Source organism: Rattus norvegicus, chromosome 15 (assembly GCF_036323735.1).
Source record: "Rattus norvegicus strain BN/NHsdMcwi chromosome 15, GRCr8, whole genome shotgun sequence".
Classification (NCBI taxonomy): Eukaryota; Metazoa; Chordata; class Mammalia; order Rodentia; family Muridae; genus Rattus; species Rattus norvegicus.
The window spans coordinates 51,560,184-51,582,097 of record NC_086033.1 but is presented as its reverse complement, the minus strand read 5'-3'; the positions used below and the strand labels follow the sequence as shown (position 1 = coordinate 51,582,097).

General features: G+C 49.5%; 1 protein-coding gene across 3 annotated transcripts; it reads right to left on the bottom strand.

Moving 5' to 3' along the window:
- Positions 1-16,319: 16,319 nt before the first annotated feature.
- On the bottom strand, positions 16,320-21,616 carry Egr3 (early growth response 3). Of its 3 annotated transcripts, XM_006252240.5 has the most exons (3): positions 21,335-21,473; positions 20,860-20,912; positions 16,320-20,041 (listed from the first exon to the last, which is right to left on the bottom strand). In XM_006252240.5, exons 2-3 carry the CDS (start codon positions 20,897-20,899, stop codon positions 19,032-19,034), a joined length of 1,050 nt encoding a protein of 349 aa, XP_006252302.1. In that variant the 5' UTR covers positions 20,900-20,912; positions 21,335-21,473; the 3' UTR covers positions 16,320-19,031.
- Positions 21,617-21,914: the final 298 nt, after the last annotated feature.

The following is a 21,914-nucleotide window of genomic DNA, read 5'->3' as shown; positions in this document are numbered from 1 at the left end:
TTTGCATGGGTGAGATGAATGTAAGTGGGTAGCATGTGATGTGAGTTTCTTGGTGTTCCAGAACCTGTGGATGGCTCTGCCCCATTTCCCCCTGCTCCATACTCAGCCTCCCTCAGACATTGCCAGTGGTGATAAATATTTTCAAAAGTTTTAGCATAGGCCCCTGTGTACATCAAGGGAAGGCCATTTTGGCGGCTGTTGGTTGGAGTAGTAGACATATCTTGCAGGACAAGAATGAATGAGAGCTGGACTAAGAGAAGAACTAAGGGCTCTAGTCCTGTCTTTGACAGCATGACCAATTTCACAAAAGTCACATCCCTTTCCTGGGCCTTGATTCCTCGTCTATCAGAATAGGGGCAGATAACACTGCTGTTGAAGTCCCCCTCAGCCAACTTCCAAGTGCACTGTTATATTGGTTCTCAACCTTCCTAATGCTTTAATACAGTTCTTCCTGTTGTGGCGGCGACCTACAACCATAAAATGATTTTTGTTGCTATTTCAAAACTGTAATTTTGCGACTGTTATGAATTATAATGTAAATGTCTGATGTGCAGGACCTGCAAAGGGGTCAGACCTATCATAGCTTGAGAACCACTGAGCTAGAGGCTCTTGGGAAATGGGACAGAGGAGACAGGACCCGAACAGAGACAAGACCAGAGAAATGAGCAGGTCTGAGCAATTGTTGATGTCTGAGGATGAAGCTAAATATGAATCTTTAGAGAGAAAAGGATTCAGTCTGAGGCCTAACTGGGACTCTTTGCTTATTGCCGACCTCAGACTTTTAACATAATCAGCAAGACCTTCTAGGTTACTGGGGAGATTGTTGGCTTCCCAGGGTCTGTCTGGGAAGTGTCTGGAAGTCTCTGAACTCAGCATGGCCTTCCTTCCTTTCAGCAAGCAGGACCTTAGGCATAGGGTGGATAGTCAGGTTCCTTCATGTTCTGCACACCTAGAAGCTTCTCTCTGTGACCCTCCGGGTGAGTGAGTGGTACTCCTCCCTAGGTAGCTGTGCACAGGAACCCACCTAGCGCACATGGTCTGCAGAACTACAATCTGTGTCTTGCCTTTCTATAACCAAAGAACAGTATAATACAGGTTGATCCTGCCTCTTCAGGGATGGAAAGGAGCAAGGTTGGTTTATAAGTAGAAGCTGAGACTGGAAGGGCTTCAGGCAGAGGTGATGCTCCTGACTGAAAACCTGGTAAATATTGCTTCTTCCCCAGATGGCAGATGGCAGAGGTCTGTTTAATGAGCAAAGCTATAGAGGAACAGATCTATTATTGCCCCAACCTCTCCTCAGAGTCTTTAACTCAGGAACTTATATACAAATGCTCTGGGGGGGGGGTGTCTCAGAATATGTTACATCTTGCTTTGTCCTAGCCTTTCCAATATGAAGTTTAGGGATGGCCCAACTCTTTCACAAAGCCTCATGGAGGCTCCTGAAATGGACCAAGATCCAGGCCTTCAATGTTCTCCATGGACCTCAGCTTGCTTCTCCATGCTTTTCAATTGCTTAGAAGGGTACCACTAAATCAGAGTTCCCCAAGAAGCCAAGAGCCAATGGTATGAAATGGCAAGCTAGGGTGACAGAAGATGAGGGTGTCAGAGTAAAATTTTGTGGAGAATGGGAAGCCCACATTGGCTACTTAAAAGTCATATCTCAAGCCAGGATGACAAACAGCAAGTGACTGGATGAGGAATCTCTACTAGGCTTTGGCTTTGCCTCCAAGGGGTTAAGAGTTACTTATTTCTTCCAATGGGCTTCATCTTCCTTGACCACAGTCTAAATCAGGTTTGACAAATGAGTGTCATTCCATGTGCCAATTTTGACTGTTTATTACTAGCTGTCTAGACTACTATATTGAGGATTCTGGGAACTCACTCTGTGAGTCTGATGAAGACATTCTGTGATGGATTAGTAATGTCTGCCATGAATGAGCAAAGGGGCTAAGATGGTATGTGTGCCATCTTATTTTGTTATTCTGACAAATAGTTAATAATCAATCAACTATGCATGCCATACCATGCACTTGTCTAGGTAACCAATATTTAATCCTTACAACAATGCTGTGATGTAGGTGATGCTATCACTGATGCCATCTTTACAGGTATGAAGCACAGCCATGGAGTGATGAAGAAGAATCCCAACCTGGGTAACCTAGCTCCAATTCTGCTTTTTTTTTTTCCACTTGAGTATATCACTTCTCCTTAATGACTTCCAAAGTTCTTGCCACCTTCTGACTGTCTTTAGCTCTGTTGAGGTGCAGTAGGCTCTCAGGCCAGCATTTGGAGCCAGAAGCAGCATGAGTACTGAAGGGCCAGCCTATTACCAAAGCCCGTAACTAAGAGCACTTTAATGCTTCCTGCCCTTTGGAAAGCTGGCACCAGCAGATGGCAGCACCTGGTAGGGTGAGAGCAAAGGGCACCTCCTGACTCAGCCTGGAAGACCTTCAGGGAGCCCATAACCCAGATGCCAAGGGAAGCCAAGGCAAACAAAGATGCAGAGGAAGTTTAGCCAGGGCACCAAGGAGTAGGGCCGCAGCAGACCTTAGATCTGCAGGGAGCCCCCGGAGCCAATGCTTTGATTCCACCTAGCAGTGGGAGCCTCTCAGTTTGCATTTCATGGTGCTTGCTGTGGGCTCCCCCCCCCCCTTCCTCCACTCTGGAAGAATGACTAAGTTTAAGGACTAAAAAAAAAGTGTTTTGATTACACTGCCTTTTCACCAACTGGGAGCATTAGTCACCCAGGATTGCTGCAGATAACGGGGAAGGCGAGCAGCGTCCCCCTCCTCCCCCTCCTTCTCTCCAATTAGCTCACAGGCCCAGGGAAGAGATGAGTGAGTGAGTTGGGGGGGGGGAGGATATCAGGAACAAAACAATCCCCTTTGGATGATCCCCAGGCACTGGAGTGTGAGGTGCCAGATGAGGTCAGGGGAGACCCCTGAGGTAGGGGTCAACCCACAGCAGTAGGTCCTCACTGTAGATAACTATCAGGACAGTATTAAGCCATGGCCAGCTGGCCCTGAGAGACCAATTTCCCCAGGTAGGTCCAGAGTACACTGGGAATGGGAAATGTAGGTAAACCATTAAAGACAGGGCTCCTGAGGGGGGGGGGGACCCTGGTGGGAATGCTGTTAAAGTGACACAGAGTAGGACTAACAACTGTCCCTGGATGGGGCCCTGAAGCCTTCATGTGGAGCTGGAATTTGCTGTCAGAAGAGGCAGCACTCACATACTATTCTTTGGAATAGCACCCTTCTCTGTTCCCAAGGAGCAGTATTTGCTGTGTTTGGCTGCTTTTATCTGATTTTTTTTCTGCTCCTACCTTGTTGCTGTGAAACTATAGGGCTAGGACATTCTCCTGCTCTGGCCTATTGGTCCAGGGGAGCAACTTTGGGCCCTGTGGTAAGGGCCTCTCATCAGGGATTGGGGTGACTTTGGCCCCTTGGCAGAGTTTTATAGCCCTTTCCTCCCATTCTGAATGGCCTTTCACATAGTAGGACTGTGTATACTAGCGTGAAGAATTTAAAATACTTGGATACACATAATTTTTAAATGCTAAAAATACTGGAAAAGGCAGAAACAAAACATTCATCCAACTTCTCCTAGGAGCAGGGTTTCGGCTACACATTCATTGCAAACACGGAATCGGTTTGGGACATTTAACATCCGCAAGTGCTAGGTATACTCTGGCTTCCAGAGCTTACAAGGCACTACTTTGGAGTGAATAGAGTTCAAAGAGATAGAAGCAGCTATTCTTAGAACAGTGGTTCTCAACCTTCCTAATGCTGTGACCTTCGTATGGTGAGCCCCTCAGCATAAAATTATCTTTGTTGCTACTTTCTAGCTGTAATTTTGCTAGTTATGAACTGTAATGTAAATATCTGGTATGCAAGAAACTTGCTATGTGATCCCTGTGAAAGGGTTGTTTGATCAGCAGAGGCGTTGTGACCCACAGGTCGAGAGCCACTATGTTACCAGGCAGTATCTAGGAATCTCTCCTGCTTTTGCTTTTCTGAGTATCTTTAGGCTGGTGTCAGGAAGCTCCCCACCCCTGCTGTGCCTTCTACAGTTCCCAATAACCATAATTACCATTGGAGAGTCTTGGTAGCACCAGGCAACGAAGTCATTCTATATCTATTAGATAATAAAACCCCGCATAGCAGTTCAGCAATGCAGTTTTTCTATCTCCTTTTGTTTTTTTAATAGATGGAGAAATCAAGGTTAAACCAGTTATCCAAGGCTCTAGTTTTGACCATGAGGGCACACATTTAAACCTAGGCTGTCTAAATTACCTTCGATTACAAAAAGGGGAAAAAAAAAAAAAGCAAATGGCACTTATGGAAGATTTACTCTCAAACACTAAGCCTTTAGTGTCCTGATGAAGGTGGACTGACAGTCAAAGTTCCTCTTGCTTGGTGACTGTACCTCCCATTGGCCAGCTTGCAATGGAGTTCCCTGATATCGGAAGACAGCTTGTGTTTTGGGCTGACAATGGTAGAATGAATTAGTTCTGAGACTTTTGTCCCTGACTAGGGCCCCATCCCCCTCAGATGAAGCCATTGGATGTTCCGGGTGAACCCAACTCCCAGAGGCATGTAAACTTCCTAGGGAGTCCTTGCAGGTCCCCTGAGTGGCAAGCCAGGGTGTGGGCAGGACTGCCCTAACCTGACCTTGCTCCAGGCCTGGCTGTCCCATGTCTGCTTGCTGTTGCTGTGGACGAGACAGCCCCCAGACACGGGCAGGACAGGTGGCAATTATCCCTGGGCACTGATTATACCACAGGGCCAGCAGGGCCTCAAATAGCCCAGCAACCCAGCCTGGTGCTGGGAGTGGGGAGTGGGGGAGGAGAAGGATCCTGCTAGAGAGGAAGGGGCAGGACAGTGCGGACATGGGTGTAGGTGTGTTGGGGAATGGCTGTGGAGGCAGGGAGGTATTTCATCTCCAGGCCTCCATCTTTTGGGTGGTCTAGATCTATCAGAGAAAGGGATGCAGTTTTGATAAAGCAGGCTGATTCTGAGTAACTGGACAGGGCACGAGCCACTTAATCTGATCAAAATGGAAAAGTTGTGCCTTGGATGAGGGACACATGGGAAAGGTTTCGGTCCTCTAAATCAGTAGCCAATAATATCACTGAGTCAGGCTGGATGTTACCCCTCTGCCTGCACTGATCGTCCTCACAGAAGATATGCAGCTTGGAGGAAGAGCGTCCAAGCTAGGATGAGGAGGGTGCTGAGGACTCCCAGTCCTCCACTTTGGGAGGACCAGGCCAAGACACTCCAGTCCTCTTTCAGCCTCAGCCACCCTTGGTCTTGTGTGGGACTGCAATGCTCAGCTCTAAGACACCTTTCTCAGTGTTCCTTTCAGACTGAGGCAAAGCCACTAAGCTATAGGCATCAGGGACACCAGGGGATGGGGTGGTGGCTGGGGTCACAGCATGTTGGATAGAGCATATTGTAGGAGGGTGCTTAAGGCCGGGAGGCCTGGTATGTCACCCCTCTGTTTTTATTTGTTCTACCCTCTGCAAAATGTGTCTGTTATTGTTCTTATACCTCAGTTTCCCTAAGCTGCCAGAGAGGCCTGGAATTCTTCCCATTGGCACCTCTACATGGAGAACAGGGGAGGTGGGAAAGCCCAGTGAGGTTCAGGACAATGGCCTTGGAGGCAATTGGGTAAAGCTAGAGAGGTTCCTTTGGGAACCAATCCTGAAATTGGCTTCTTTTGAGACCTGTTTCTTGACGAGCAGTATGAGTTTCTAGCATGGCAGTACACAGGAGACTCTGGGACAGACAAAAAATAAAAAATAAAAGAGAGAAGCCCCTTTGTGATCTGCCCCCCACTTCTCCCTACATAGGCACAGATTCCTACACACCAACCTCTCTAATTTGAAGAGTCTGCATGTGTGACAGTTTCCCAGTCTATGAGGGCCTCCTAAGGGAGGCCCTCAACTGTTGGACCCCATGACCTCAACCAGCTGCAGACAACCAGGCCAGGGGCTACTCTTATACTGGAGCCCAGGCAGGACTGACTCTGGTTCTCCAAACACCATTGAAAGGGTAGCAGAGATCCATGGTGATTGGAGGCTGTTCTCTTTCCCTTTGCCTCAAGGACTCTACCCAACAGGTGTACATCCTCAAGTGCCACCCATAAGTTTGGGAGACCAAGGCCAAAGCAAGAGGCTGTCAGTGGCTCCAAACCACCTCCCCTAGCAGCCCTGCTAATCCAAATAAGATAGGGAAAAGGCAGTGGGAGGAAATGATAGTTTCATGGTTATTTTCAGAAAGGAAAGGAAAGAAAAAAAAAGCAAACAGGAGCACACCCTGCATTTTGGTACAAAACCTAGGAGTCTCGTGGAAAAGAACCCGAAGTTCTTCCTTCCTCTTGTCCCTCTCACCAGATGCTGGAGAGAGGTGGCTGGGTTGCGGGGGCTTTAGGCTGCTCCCCTCCCCTCATCCAAGGAAAGGGAGGTGAGGGGCTGCAGTGGACAGGTATGAGGGATCAGAGAAAAGAGAAAGAGGCAGCTTTGTTTTGTGGGCCTCCGGGGACCCACCCTTTTGGGGGTGGAGGAAGTCAGTGCAGGTTCTGGAGCTGGGGCTTGTAAAAGCACAGTGGCAGGAGTGGGATTGGTGGGTTGGGAGGGTGTGTCTTGGAGGCACAGTGCAGAGAGAGGAGAGAGGGGGAGGAAGAGCAGGAGCTGCTGAGTGCTTGTGTGTGCAGGTCGTGAGCAAAGATGGGGGGTGCATAAGCCTGAGATGCATGCAGAGGGCATCACCAAGGGCCTTGCCATCTTCAAGGTACTGTGTGTACAGATGGCAAAGCCTAGTCCCTTGTCCCCAAAAGGGGCTTGGGCTTTTCTGTCTAATCTGTGTGTTTCCCTAGTCAGGACAGGGTTGGCTGAAGAAGGAACCAGGGCCCAGGATTTGTGGGAGCTTTTTTAAAGGACTATTTGGTGGGTGTCACACTTTCTGAGATTCCTACAGGGATCCCGAGAATAGGATGTGAATGGAAAGGAGGGGCTTGCAGCATGGATAATAAAGATGCATTGAAGTCTGGTGTAGTGGTGCACACCATTAATTCCAGCACTCAGGAGGAACAGGCAGGCAGATCTTAGAGTTTGAGGCCAGCCTGATCTACAGAATGAGTTCCAGGACAGCCAGGGATACAGAGAGAAACCCTGTCTCAAAAAAACAAAACAAAACATAACAAAACCAAAAGGATGCATTGAACCAGGACTCTCTAAGTGTTCGTGGAGAAAGGATTCTTAGAGCAAGAGGGAAGGGCGCCCAAACCAAAATTAGCAAGCATATGCGAGTGGCAAGAAGTTCCTGGGAACTAAGCTGACCCTGTGTCCTGCCCTGAGGCAGAAGTAAGATCATCCCCATTTTATAGATGTGTCATCCAAGGCTGAGGTTTATGGCTAGCTCCAAGTTTCCATGACTTGTCAAAGAAAGAGGTGAGTGAGGAGACCGAGGGAGAAAAAACTCAGGTGTGTTGTCCAATGATCTGAATGGTGAAAGGGGCTGTTCCAGGAAAAACCAAATGAGGCTGACTGTCAGAAGAGACGGTAGGAGGCTCCCGGGCTTAGAAGCTAGAAGCACAGGAGGTGGAAGCCTGCTGAACCAGCCCAACCCTGGGACCTGGGGAGGGCTGGGAGGAGAAGGAGGTAATGACTCAACCTGTCCGACACTGGCTTGACCTAGGGAGGTTGAGTAACCCAGCAGACGCCACAGCAGAGTAGGAATGGAATAAATGGCTGATGCTAGAGATAAGGACATGAGGGTGTGCCAGCAGGGAGGGACCACTGGCTCCTGGTAGCTGCCTCTGGGAGGAGTGCATTGGACTTTGGGGATGAGAAGCATTGAGGTTCCCAGACCTTTGTGAGAGGCAGAGTCTTTGGTGGTTGGTTGGGGTTAACAACCAACTCAGAGGACTTTCAGCAGTAGGGAGCAAAAGATGGCTCTGAGGTAGAGGTTCTGAGCCTCCCAGGACCCTGCTGCTCCCTCATCAGGGTAGATAGATGTTCCCTTTTGGACCCTTCTGAGGCAGATCTGGACAGGGTATTGTTGAATGTTTCTCGCCTGGGCTTGAATGTGACCTCAGATTACAGATTATATCTCCATGTCAGTTTCTATATATTTTCAAGAAAATATAAGTGAGAAGGGGGTGATAAGCACATCCCAAGAAGCAAGTACAGACTAGAACACTGCCTTAGGCCAAAAGGATCTCAAGTCAGGAAGCCAGGTGCCAGGACTGGAAGCCACAGGAAGCCAGGGGAGCCCCCAGACATCCACAGAGGACAGAGTGGTTGGTGTTTCAGAGCAGAGGGAAGAGGGGTATTGAATTTGGGCCTTGCCTGATGTTTCTGAGCCTAAGTTTAGCTCTAGCTATGAGATAGGAGGGGGCGGGTCTTGTGTATGGTGTGACCATCCTGGGACTTGCAGGTGGCAGTCAACGGGTAAATTGCTACAGTAGCTTTTCCAGTGAGGCCTTCAAGACCCAGAGAAGAAGTGTGACTCTGCAAATGTCATACCTCTTTGCCCCAGTGTCTGAGCCAGGAGGAGAAGCCAGGTTTCCTAACTCCTGAGGCAGTGGAGCTCAGAGGTGCAGACCTGTTACATGAAACATCTTCTCATTGGATGAAAATTTCTGTGCCCTAACACCTAGAAGATGCATTTCCACAGAGAAGCGGGATTGTTCCCAGGTTTGTCACCTCTGAGCCATCTGGAGCCTATGTGGCTTGTTTACCTGACCTGCTTAGAGTTAGACCTGGCTTCTAGAATATTCACCCACAGCAAGAGAAGTGTCCCCATTTGCCTTTCCCAATGGTCTCCAGGCTTCTGGACCAGGAGAGCTCTTTTTGTAATCCTACATTACAGCAAAGCCTCTCTACCAACAGCTAGCATTATGAATGTCAATCCTGGCCCAGCCAAGCGAAGAGACTAGGTTCCAAAGGGTCAGGTTTGTCTTCTGGTAGGGAGGCCTGATCTCAGCAGCAGCAGCAAAGGAAGAGTAACAGAGTGGCTGGGCTGTGAGAGAAGTAGGGGATGGTTTGTCCATTCCTTGCATGGTTGAGGAGCTTCCCTCCTTGGGTCCCACATGGAGGAGGCTCCCACCTCCCAGAGAGATGTTCTGCTTGTCCCAAGCACATCTGAAGGCATCGTGTCCTTTCTTGGCCCTCTCCTAGCTCCAGAACTCTTCCCTGTAGCCAGAAGAAGCAACCAGAATGTAACACAGGGACATGTCATCTGGGTTGGACAACCTCCACAAGCCAGCTGTCCACACTCTAGAGATGCCAAGCTGTGTGTTGCCATCCTGGGGCCCAGAGCCACTAGGGTTTTTCTTTTCTTACCTTCCCCCCCCCCTTTGGAAAAAAAAGGACAAAAAGAGCAACCCACAGGCCACCAAGGGAGGATCTTAGAAGTCCTCACTACTTGGAGTGCAGTAGGATCCTTCAAGTGGCATCCTCAGCCCAGCGCATGGCATATAGGATGCTCTATAGGATGTGGTTTTGTACTATGGGAGACCTAGAAGAGGACTTTCTGAGATTCTCCAGAAATTCCTTTCCCCTTCACAGCTTCCCCAACACTTGCCTTCCTACTGCCCATTAGATTCTGACATTAGTGTTTCCCTACTGGAGACCACCAGTTCCAATCTATTGAAATCATCTACCCCTATCTCTATCTGCCTCCCTCTTATCCTCTAAATCCTGGAGGGCAGAGACAATGTCTCCTTTATCCTTGTATCGTGTCTGCCTTCTTCTCTAAGAGCTAAGAACTCTATGTGGTTTAATAAATTTTTATAAGTGAACAGATGAATGAATGAACTGTGACACAGTTCTGATGGCACTGCACAGCCAGGGAAAGATGGAGACTTGAGGAGAGGCATGAAATAGAAGACCCCAAAACAGCCAGGGATGAAACTCTTATAAAAGCTATAGAAATGAATCTACAAGGCCAAAGTTTATATGAATCCAGGCACTTGGCAAGGGAATCCAAGGAATACATGTTAGATCAAGATCTTTTAGGGATGTCCCACTTAACATGCTCAGGGCCAAATTTCAGAGCCTGGCTAAGCTTTGGCCAAAGCAGGAAAATGTTCCTCCAGCCACAGACGAGTTGACTTTGCAGGACCCATTTATGACTGAAGTTCATTCATTCTCCTAGGCTGAGGAGCAGGAAGAGGGGTTATCTATCCCACTAGGAACTTGATACACTGGCAAATGTCAACAGGAGGATGGACTTGTGGTTCTCAAGGGAGGCAGTTCTGATGTCCTTTAGCAAAGCTGTGGTGTGCAGATCACCAGGGACCTGTGGCCTCTCAGACAGGAAAAGGAAGCTAAGAAGGTCAGATTCAGAAAAACCAATGATCATTGAGAGAGATGGGGTCTTTGGAAGTGGAGAGGGAAAAGCCCAGGGAGAAGAGTAAAGCTTAGCAGTCCAGTTGCATGTTGGAGCTGTTCAGGGCTTTCAAGACTTTTTTTTTCCTCTCAATTTTTTTTTTTGGCTTCTTTTGGATGTATGAATTTCTTTTAAGAAGCTGCAATGATTTTGGCCCCACACTGCCACTCTTGACTTCACGTCTTATTTCGGCTGACTTCCTTTCTCTAGGCACTCTGGCTCCCAGAATTCCTTTGAACATTCTAAGACATCATCTCCTTAGGACCCTTGCACTTGTGTATTCTGTTGCTGGGTCTGCCTCACTCCACTTCTTGGGCCTGTGCTTACAGGTCCCCTCCTTGTGAGGCAGTCCTGGACCACCCATCAAGCAGTAAATCCCTCCCTCCAGCATTCACCATTCCTTTTATAAGCCCGCTGTGTTTTCACTCCACATCTCATATCAAGAGGCAGCCACAACACATATTTGCTTGTTTGTGTTTTACCTGTCTCGGCCATGGAGAAGACAAGCTTTGAAAATTTAGGGCCTTTTTGTTTCGCCATTAAAGCCTCGATGTCCAGAATGTGTTACATGTATTTACTAGGTCATGAATGCTGGTTCCTTGGAACCCTCCACTGACCAGAAGAGGATCTGAAATGGCCTCTGCCCTTAGTAGCTGCGTCGGGACAAATCTCCAACCTTTGTGATTCCTATTTCCTAAGAAAAGACCATGTTCGGTTAAATGATCACAAGTTGAAGAGCACCTAACCCAAGAAGTAGGATTAGAGAAGGGCCTTGATGCCTGTGGTTATCTCAGAGGAAACCATGCCACCAAGCCTCAGGAATTTATTCTGTTCCCAAACTGGGGCTGGGTAAGGGGGCAATGCCACCAGACTTGTAACTGGAAGCTAAGAGCTGAATTCAAGGGTGGATGACTAAGAACCCTGCTGGTATCAAGAGTTAGGGATGGACAGAACAGAACTGGACCAGCTGCGTTTTATTTAAATCCTTGATAAGAATCAGGAAGCAGGCAACAGCTCAATGACACATTAGTTGACTTTGCAGGTGATACTGGATCAGGAAGGTGTTACATCCACCCATCTTGGTGAGAGGACAAAAGAACCGAGGAGGGGGTTGGGAACCAGGCCAGGAAACAACAATGTTGAACCTTAACTTTGGCCAAGAGGGAAAAGCACTTGTGCTCTCTCTGGGTGGATGAGGGTTTTGGGGAGTGCAGAGGATCTATGTTGGTAACCCTCACCTGTTCAGTGGATGTCCAGAGCTGGTGAGGCCTACACTGTCTTCTGGATGTGTTTGAAGTAATGTACTGATTCCAGGTTGGACATAGAGACATTTACTCACAGTGATGTTTAGAAGGTTGGGGCATGGGATAGGACTCAGAGACAAGACTAACACCGATAGTTAGTCTTCAGTGAGCCAGCAACATATAGATGACCTTGAATGAACTCCACAACAGCTATGAAAAGACAGGCAGAAACTAAGCTTCACAAAGACAAGAACCCAGTCTGGGGTATACAGCTCAGAGGTATACTACTTGCATAGAATGAGAAACCTGGACTCCATTCCCAGCACAATAAACAGTAACACTATCCATTTGTAGCCACACTGCAATGAAGTGGCTAAGTTGAAATTTGGATCTTGGATAGAGGTCAAAATTCCAAAGCATGTTAAGAGTCAGAGGGAAGAGCAGAATAGCTGCTGGGTTGTCACATGACCTAATTTTTGAATTGAGAGCTGAAGAAGAGGGCCCCAGAGGAGACTTTCCTTGGGATCCTGAGATCCCGTGGGCCAACTAAGGTTTTGTTTCTCTTGTTGGGGTGAACGGATTCTCCTAAGCAGCAGGGGGATGGGGAGGGGGACAGGGAGCAATGAAAGACAGGAGAATCTGTCTGAGAGGCAAAAATGCTAATTGTTGATCAATTCAGAGCTCCTTTGAGAAGATACCAAAGGGCCTGGAATCTCAGTTCTGTCCTGGTCACTAGTCTGACACTTTGGTAGGGACAAGGGACTGAGGGATCTGGCCTGATGGACAGCACCCAGTGGAGTGTGCCATTCAAATGATACAGACCCAGGGATAAGAGCAGTGTTCTCTGAGGAAGGATAAGGGGCAACCCCACCCTCAAGAGCAACGGACTTCTCTTTTCCTTTAGGGAGGTGAGAGCCGGGAGACTTTCTGGAGCTACAGAGAACAACTCAGTGCAAAGGACAGTGACATTGGCGGCTGAGCAGTATATCTCTGCATAGGTCATGATGGAAACAATGAAAAGTTCAAGACAGTGGGCCTGGGAAGCAAGGCAAGAAAAGCCAGCTGGAAGGGTTGGTGGCTGTGCTTCATGTGAAATTATCAAGGCCCTGACAACACCAGTGGATCACTGAGAGGGGAAAGAATGATGGAAAACACGGGTTCTAGTTGCAGAGTGAAGGAAGAGGTTGTAGGGATAGAGGGGGAGGCCTAGGTTTTGAGGAAGACATCTTTAGGACTCATAGAAAGGGCCTTTTCCACTGGACCCTGTGTATTGACCCTGAGAGAATGTTCCGAGGACCTCTTGAAAGGGTGGCCAGGAAATAGGTTAGGCCATGTTAAATAAGCCACTTAATGGGTCTGATTCCAACCCAGTCTAGCAGTTAAACTGTTGAGAGACCTGCCCTTGTTTGCAGCTTTGTGGCCGGCCATTTTTGTTTGTATCAGTGCCCTGTTGAGATTGCTGACAAAACTTTGAATTGTATCTGTTTGTTAGTTGGAAAGAAATTGTGTGTCTGCCCTAGAGTTGGGAGCTCTTGGTAACAGATGGGTGGCAGAAACTGCCTCAGGTCTAAACTAGAGAGAAGCCAGGGCCATGCCTAGGAGAGTATCACTTAGGAACACATCAGACAGATTACTGCTAATGTGGAGAAGCCTTATCACACTGCATCCACCCTGTCCCACTCCTGTTCTTTCACTGAACTGTAAAGATGACCAATTTGGAAACAGCAGAGCAAGGGAACCTTTAAACAAAGGACAAAAAAGCTTTAAGAGCTGGAACACAGAAGCTACAGGTCCCAGATGTTCTCCTGGTCTCCGTGTTTGATGATGAGTGAGACTATGTCATCTGGAGTATCCTAGGGACAGTCTGGCTGAGGGTCTCTGAACTATTCCTTTTCCTTCTGGAACTCTCTTTCCTCTCTGTACAAAGACTTAACTTTCTGAGATGACCCCTTGGGAGCCATGTCTAGGATGATATCCGTATTTTAAAGTTCTATAGTATCTTTTTTTTTTTTTGGAGCTGGGGACCAAACCCAGGGCCTTGCACTTGCTAGGCAAGCGCTCTACCACTGAGCTAAATCCCCAACCCCCTATAGTATCTTTTAGAAGTCACATTTCCCTTGCTAGTCACTAAGTTTTGCCAGTCTGATCGCTAGCTTTTGGAACACTTAGAGGTCTCTTGCTTTATCAATCAGGAACACTAGGGAAGTTCATCAGGGCCAGCAGAGGCAGTTCACAATTCTCTCATCTATGCAGGCAAACCCTGAAATATCAAAGAGGGAACACTGACAACTATCTAGAAACTAATACCTGTATCCACCAAAATCCATCCTGTGGTTCCTTTTTACATACTTGTAAATGTACGTACGTGTGTGTGTGTGTGTGTGTGTGTGTGCGCGCGCGCGTGTGTATGCGCTCGTGCGCATGCACACACACATTCATCACTACCATACAAAAACATACTTCTCACAAATTCTTTAAGCGTCTCATTTATGCCCAATTACTAAGTAAAATTTCACACTCCTCACTAAATAGGCTTTCACAGCCACTCTGTGCATCAGTGTGCCACAACAGACGCAGTTCGTGTTACGCATGCAATGCCCCTTCCTTCTCCCCAGGCTCCTCAAACGTTTGGAACAAGCCGTGGCACTATCTGTACCTTTATGCCTCATTATGTCCATTTTGTCTTTAAGTTTCAGGATGGGAATCTCTTCTTCACTTACAAAACCCAGGCAGGTTGGGTAGCTAGTTTGATGATATCTGGGGCAGCCTTATCTAGCTCGCTACTAAGTTTGAATCACTGATTACACCACACTGGGTTGGTGCCAGCCAGGCGGGCTGCCATATTGCCAAGTAACCCAGTGGTTGAACTAGGCTGGGTTGAGTAATAGCCACCAATGGGAAGTGAGTTTATTAATCATGCAGCATAGTATACTGTTGATGAATGCACAAGTTCGAAGGCCTGGTTTGGTTGGAGAAGATACAAGTGGGGCCGGATGCTAACTGTGAAGACATGTAATGATAATATCTTCAGCTCCGATAAAACTCACCTGAAAAAAACCACACAAATCTGGAAGGAAACATCTAGTTCAGCAAAGAGGTGGTCTATAGGTTCAGTCACTGAGACTTTTAAGCCACCTTGGACTCATTCTGTTAGGATAGCTCCATGCGGTTGTGTATAATGCTGGAGTTTGAAATTATTAGTGTCATAAGGGGAGTGAAAGGAATTCAAGATGGCGGCTAATGAGTGACTTAGAACTGTGTGGGTGCAAGAATTTAAGATTACACGTCGCATTCTCTGTATTCATCTCACTTCAGAAACATTCTTTTCTAGGGCCACAGCCCACCACTTCCTCCACCCAGCTCTGGCCTTAGCTTACTGGTAACTATAGCCAACCTGAAATGACATTCTTATTCTTTAGTGAGACAGGTCTGCATTAATAATTAATAGCGAGAACGGTTTCTCTGACGCTGGACTGGCTCCGTGTGTGAGTATGTGTATAGCTGAGACACTGACTCCCCATTACAGTCTGGTGCTATGTTGCCATAACCCAGAGCAGATCGTATGCCAGATACACAGAATTTTCTATAGGGCATGCCAGACAGAGAGGGAGAGGGGATTGAGTTTTCTAAAGACTGGTCTAGAATAAGAAAGGATTCCAAGGACAAGAAGAAAGGGAACAGGAGATACAGACAAAAGCAAAAAATATTCTCTTAAGAGCAATGGCAAGGGTTGGGGATTTAGCTCAGTTGTAGAGCACTTGCCTAGCAATCACAAGGCCCTGGGTTCGTTCCCAACTCCGGAAAAAAAAAAGAAAAACAAACAAACAAACAAACAAACAAACAAGAAACAAAGAACAATGGTGAAACCCCTAGGCTAGCCAGGGAAGTCAGTTAAGGATGAGAGAGATAGCTTGCAGGGGCACAGATCACTGTTTTCACGGGAGACAGAAATCAAGATATACATGGGTTGACATTATACAAAACTTTCCCTGTTCTGTGTGTGCTCTGAATCTCAGAAGTCCTTTCTCCCTTAAAAGCATCAAATCTCTGAATCCTTCATAAGACATTCTAAGGACTTTCTTAGACATTGGCAAGTAGTGAGGACTCTGGAAACCATGTTCAAATGAGATTAAAGCTGGAGGACTTTAAAACCAGCCTCCCCTCTCCCCTTTGTCTGACCACAGAAAAGCTGCCAGTCTCCCTAGTTATCTTGCCAACCCTGAAGAACCCCTGTCAAGTTTCTACCTGTCTCTCAGGCTTCAACAGCTTAAGCAAGAGAACTTCTCAGTGCTGTTCCAGAGGCCTTTCAGAGTCTTGTCCTAAGACCAATGAGAAATAGTTTACCAACAGATTCACCCATGGAAACCACAGAGAAGGTTCTAGATTTAAGTCCCTGCTCTGACTCTTGTGAATTTAGTTTGCCCATCCCGTTCATCTGATAGATTGGCTAGTCTGAGAATCCCAGAAGGGTAGAGTAGAATCCTCTCAGAATCAGGACTCAAAACTGGATTAGAAACGCCAGAACCCACACGGAATTCTGAGCCCTGTCCAGGGACATTAGTTCTGCTCTGACTGTAGCACCAGACTGTAATGGGGAGTCAGAGCAAAAGGCATAACTCCAGGCACCACAACCTATCAACCAGACCTCCAAAGCCCCAAACAAAACAGGACAAAAAGACCCAGGCCAAACCAAAACTTTATACCGTGAAAACAAGAAATAAAAAGAGATTTAAAGCCCGGCTGATTGTCAGCAAACACAATATATTTACTGTATTCGCATTTGCTCACAGGGCAAATGGTACAACATTACACCGTTTCAATAATTGCTTTTAAAAATGCTGTTTTCATTAACTATATTATATTGGCATAACAATGTGACAAGAAGTAAATGAAATGTTGGTGAAGAATCTCACCTTTTCACAATATCAAGCATTTTTTTAACCTTAGTATAAGGTACTATAAATCCAAGAAATAAAAACATCCACAAAATATATTACATCTGGTTCGTCTTTTTCTAAGTACTCAACTGTATACAAAAGTCTTTCAAAAAATATCATTCCCCATGGGTTTTTCCTTTTTAAAACCTGATTTTTTTTCTCTCAGTTCACATAAGTTAGAGTGCATTTTCTTTTGTTTTTTTTTTTTTTTTTTGTGTTTTCAAACATGCAGACATATAAAAAATTGGGATAGCACAACCTTTTGGCAACAAAGTTTTTTTTTTCTCTTAGTTTAGCTTAAATGTCTGAGAACAGTTTTATTAAAACAAAGGAAAAAGTCAGAGTTACCATGCAGTGCCATGCATACTCCAGAAGGAGGAAGAAAAAAATATTAAAGGATATTTGATTCCTCCTTCCAGCTTTGAACTGACCAAATTGTGTATTTTTAAATAATCATCACATTATAAAAAGTATTCAGCAAAATACTGTCTCTGCAAAGAAAGATTTTACCCTTCAGCTGAAAAAATATGGGCCCTCCTAGCAAACTTCTCCTTCTACAAAAAGCCCGAGTACCTGGAAACTCACAATCCCCCACAATCCCCCCAGGATCCCCACAATCCCCGCTCTTCGAGTCTTTCCTCCCTTGCACTGTAGTCCGTTTAGTATTATTTATCCACCACCAAAAGACGGTGCTTTTTTAATTAAAAAAAAAAGTGGGAAACGCATAAAGTGACTTTAAAAACAGACATTCTGTAAACTCCAGACCTTTGTCCCTTCTCTTTGGGCAGCTTACTGGCCACGGGAGAAAGGACGCTAATAGGAACAGTACATTCAATCAAGACCGTGCTGGAAGCTGTGTCAAGGAGCACCCTTCTCTAAGTCTCCACGTCAAAAGGGCCACCCTGTGTGAGGAAGGGCTGGGCAGGACAGCTGGGGTAGAGGGCTCCTGAGAAGAGGTGAGGTAGGGTGGGGAGGTGCGATGGGGCCATGAAACAGATGTGCTTCATTCAGCAACACAGATTAATGCAAAAGTCCCCATCTAGTTTTGAGGAAAATTTGACAGAATGTGTATGCATATATATACACGTGTGCAACATATATCCACACACACAGGTAGATAATAATCTCATCAGTTTACCTTTTCATAAAAATAAATCATTTAAGCTGTATATGCCTACAAATTCTCTTTATTCCAGTGCACTGCACTGGATAACCAAATGCCTTAGATTTGATTTTGCTAGGAATACAGAGTGCATGTTATGTAAACATATGTGTATAAAGAAACACACACATACATCTACATACACACGCCAACATCATATACATACACTTCGCTTCTGTTGTGTTGGTGATCACAGAGGGCAAATGAATAGAGCCAGCCTTCCCAGTAATGGGGAATGGGTATGTAACAGAGACAAACACTTGGGTGGTTGAGGCCTGCCTTCTGGGTAAAGATGTTGAGAGACGCAGTGCGAACCTGAGAGGGAAAAGGAGAAGATGGGGCTCGCGCGGGGTGGGGTGGGGGAGGCAGAGGCAGAGGGCAAGCTTGAGAACACAGGTTTTGAAAAGTGGGGCTGAGCAAATGATTTCTTTTTTTAAAAAAAAGGTGGCTCTTACTCCCCCAAAGATCAAACTGCCCCGAGGCCTAAGAGGGAAGCGCTCGGAAAGGGAGGGGGTTCTACGGGGTCAAACCCGATGCAGCAGTAGCTGCATCCGAGGCATTTCTGTAAGAAACATTAAGGAGCAGATGGAAGACCATCTCCTCCGGTCACTTGCTGGTCCTTAGCTTGGGACATCTCCCAAAGGCTTGGGGACCTTCTGTGAAGAAGAGTTTAGGAGTAGACACAGCCCAGTTCAGCTCAAGAGTCTCACACACACGTGTGCGCGCGCACACAACACACTCACACACATACACACGCACACTACACACAGGCGAGCACGCACACACTCGCGCGCATCACCGCACGCAAGCGCGCGTGCGTGCGGCGGGCAGCAAGCTCTGCGCTTTGGTGCGCTCCTTACCCCCTCCCCCTCTCGGGTGTTCGAGGGGGAACACAGGGAGACACTGGAGGGGGAAACAGTGAGGTGCTTGGGTCTGGCGAAGGTTGCATGGGCCCCGCCTTCAGTCCCCCGCAGGTCCTTGGCGTGGCCCAGCGGCCCCTGGATCAAGGCGATCCTAACTGAACAAAGCGGGCTAGACGCCACCTTTCTACCCCCACGCCTTGGTTAAGAGGGGGCAGCAAGGAGAAAGTGCCTCTAGCCCTAGCCCCCAACCGCCGGCCGGTGTGAAAGGGTGGAAATAGGGGGCGTCGAAGAGGAGGCAAGGGGGCCGCACGTCCAGGGCGAGATCAGGGCGCGGCCCCTGCGCCTCGGTGACTGGCTTTTCCCGCTGCTTTCAGGCGACCAGCCAGGAGGCACTGGAAGGGAAAAGAAGGGATCTGAGAGGCGGATCCTCAGGCGCAGGTGGTGACCACAGGGGCCAGGGACACGGTGGGCGCCGAGGATGCAGAGGGCGCACCCCCTTTCTCCGACTTCTTCTCCTTTTGCTTGAGGTGGATCTTGGCGTGGCGCTTGCGCTCGTCGCTGCGCGCAAACTTGCGCCCACAGAACTCACAGGCAAAGGGCTTCTCCCCGGTGTGCGTGCGGATGTGAGTAGTGAGGTGGTCGCTGCGGCTGAAGCTGCGCATGCAGATCCGACACTGGAAGGGCTTGTGGCCCGTGTGGATGCGCAGGTGCCGGGTCAGCTCGTCCGAGCGGCTGAAACGCCGGTCACAGCCTTCCGCGGGACACGCGTGGGGCCGCTCGTGGAGTGGGGTCTTGCTAGGCCGATTGGGGTACTTGCGGGGCCGGATGGGCTTGAGAGTAAGCGGCGGTTGGGGCAAGCTGCCGAAGCCCGGGTGGATCTGCTTGTCTTTGAAGGCCTTGATGGTCTCCAGAGGGGTAATAGGGGGTGGGTTGACCCGAATGGGGTCCATGCCCTGGAAGGGCTTGTGTTCTGGAATGGAGCCCATGTCGTTGGGGTGGTGATACAGGTTGTAGTCAGGAATCATGGGGAAAAGATTGCTGTCCAAGGCCGGCTTGGCCGATTGGTAATCCTGGGGGGAATAGGCGAGCCCTGGGTTCCCCTGGGGGTCGTGGAAAGACACCGGCTCCGAGTAGAGGTCGCCGCAGTTGGAATAGGGGGGCAGCGCCGGATACATGGCCTCCACGTCTCCCTGAGGAGGCTGCACCATGCTAGCCGTGGTCGTCTGCGTACTGAGCGCCCCTGAGGCCGGGGGCACCCCCAAGATGCCGGCACTCATGAGGCTAATGATGTTGTCCTGGCACCAGTTGGAAGGAGAGTCGAAAGCGAACTTTCCCAAGTAGGTCACGGTCTTGTTGCCTGGGGCTGGCTGGAAAGAGCCCGAATAAGAGAGTTCCGGATTGGGCTTCTCGTTGGTCAGACCGATGTCCATCACATTCTCTGCGGAGAGCGGGGGAGAGAGGGGAGGGGTGAGTGAAGCGGAGCCGGCTCCGGGCCGCGGCGCCCAGGTCCTTGCCCAGGAGTAGAGGGTGCGGCCGGCTGGAGTGCGCAGCGCGTGGGGTAAGAGGAACGCTGAACCCGGCGCAAAGCGGGCGGTGCCGCGCTCCCTGGCGCAACCTGGATACAGCAAAATACTACGGATCGGGGTGTGGAGTGGCTCCGGCACACACACCGCACACGCCGCGCACACACTCACGTACCACACACATACACGCACGCGCGCGAGAGAGCATTGTTGTTCTTCCCGAGGTGGGGCGGACAGGTAGCTGCAGCTACAGGTAGTTTCAGACCCGGAGCGCGCCCGGCTCTTGCTCTCCAGCACACACAACTCGACCTCTTCCCCGGGCCCTGTCTACTCCAAGACGCCGCGCCTTCATGCCCCAAGAGATGTCCCCCTACGCGCGCTGAGCCCGGGTGGCCGACCCAAAGAGCTTCGACGCTTTTGTCCTCGGAGCGCAGAAGGGTGCCGCCCGTAAAGGGAGCCTCTCCCGGCCCTAGTCTCCTCCCGGCCTGAAGGAGCTTTCTGCTCGGGCTGGAGGAGAAAAGCCTAAACCCAGCTAAGGAGAGTGGAGAGCGGCGGAAAACTGGCCGATGTCTCCACGGCGGGAGCGGCCACCTTCCCAAGCTCCCGGGTCCCAGGATCGCCCCCGGTGGCAAACCCTTTCCCCCGCCCCGTGGGTGAGCCCCCTCCCTCTCCCCGCCGTACCCACACCCCCAATGGCTTTGCTGAACGCCCCGGAAAGGCAGCGTCGCAGTACCTCTCCCACCGTGGGGACTCCACGCCGCACATGGCTCCATCCCGGGTGGGAGGCTGAGGGAGTAAGGGGGGAGAGCGCGGGTGAAAAAGACGCTAGGCTCCTCCCGAGAAAGGGGGCTACAGTACCACGCCTAGAGCGCAGCCCAGCGATCCGGCCCCCTGCGTGGGGAGGGAGAACCCCAGAGCTGCTCGCACCTACCTCCCTCCGGTCGGCGGCTGCCCCCACCCGGGAGAACCAAAGCCTCAACCGTGGCGTCTCCAACCAAGCCTTCCCGATCTCGGAGGGCGGGAGGAGTGGGTGGGAAAAGCAACTCGCCCCCCAGAAAATTCCCAGCGCGCCCCCCATCTTTCCATCCGTCTCTCCATCCATCCATTTCTGCATCCATCGATCTATGCATACATCGCTAGCTCTCTCCCTCCTCCTCGTCCTCCCCCTTTCCTTTCTCGCTGCCTCGCCGCCTCACGGCCACCCTTACCTGTAGCCATCTGAGTGTAATGGGCTACCGAGTCACTGCTGCCGGAGAAGAGGTTGAGCGCGCTGGGGATCTCCTCGGGGTACAGATTGTCAGGCAATTGATTTAGCAAACTGCTCATGGTCACCGGCAGCTTCTCGGCGAGTTTGCCGGTCATAGCACTCCCGAGCTACAGCCGCCACCGCCGCCGCCGCCGCCACCGCCGCCGCCTGTTCCTAACGCAGCTTCCAGGCTAGCGGCATCCGAGAGGCGATCCGTGGTGCAGGGGAAAAGCATGCGAGAGGGAAAGTTCGGGGGGAGGGGGGAGTGAAAAGGGGAAGGGGTGGGTCAGGGGAGGGGATCTATTCTTTTTTGGGGAGGTGGGTGGGAGAGGGGCAGAGAGGGTAATCCTCTCGGGTGCCTCAGCTGGTGCCGTGCGACGCTGGGTCGTGGGGGTGGGGTGGGGCGTGTGCGGGGAGTGGGATGGGGGCTGGGCTGGGGGGGATCTAGGCTCCAGGGGGTCAGACGCGGCTTCAGTATTGATCTCACAGACACGCGCCCGCCGACCCCCCCGCCCCCCCGATCTGCCACAGCCGCCGCCGCC

Coding starts and splice junctions, on each gene's coding strand:
- Egr3 (XM_039093001.2), bottom strand. CDS start 20,899: ATGGAGCCATGTGCGGCGTGGAGTCCCCACGGTGGGAGAG. Junction 20,042..20,859: donor GAGTCCCCACGGTGGGAGAG/GTACTGCGACGC, acceptor CGCTCTCCGCAG/AGAATGTGATGGACATCGGT.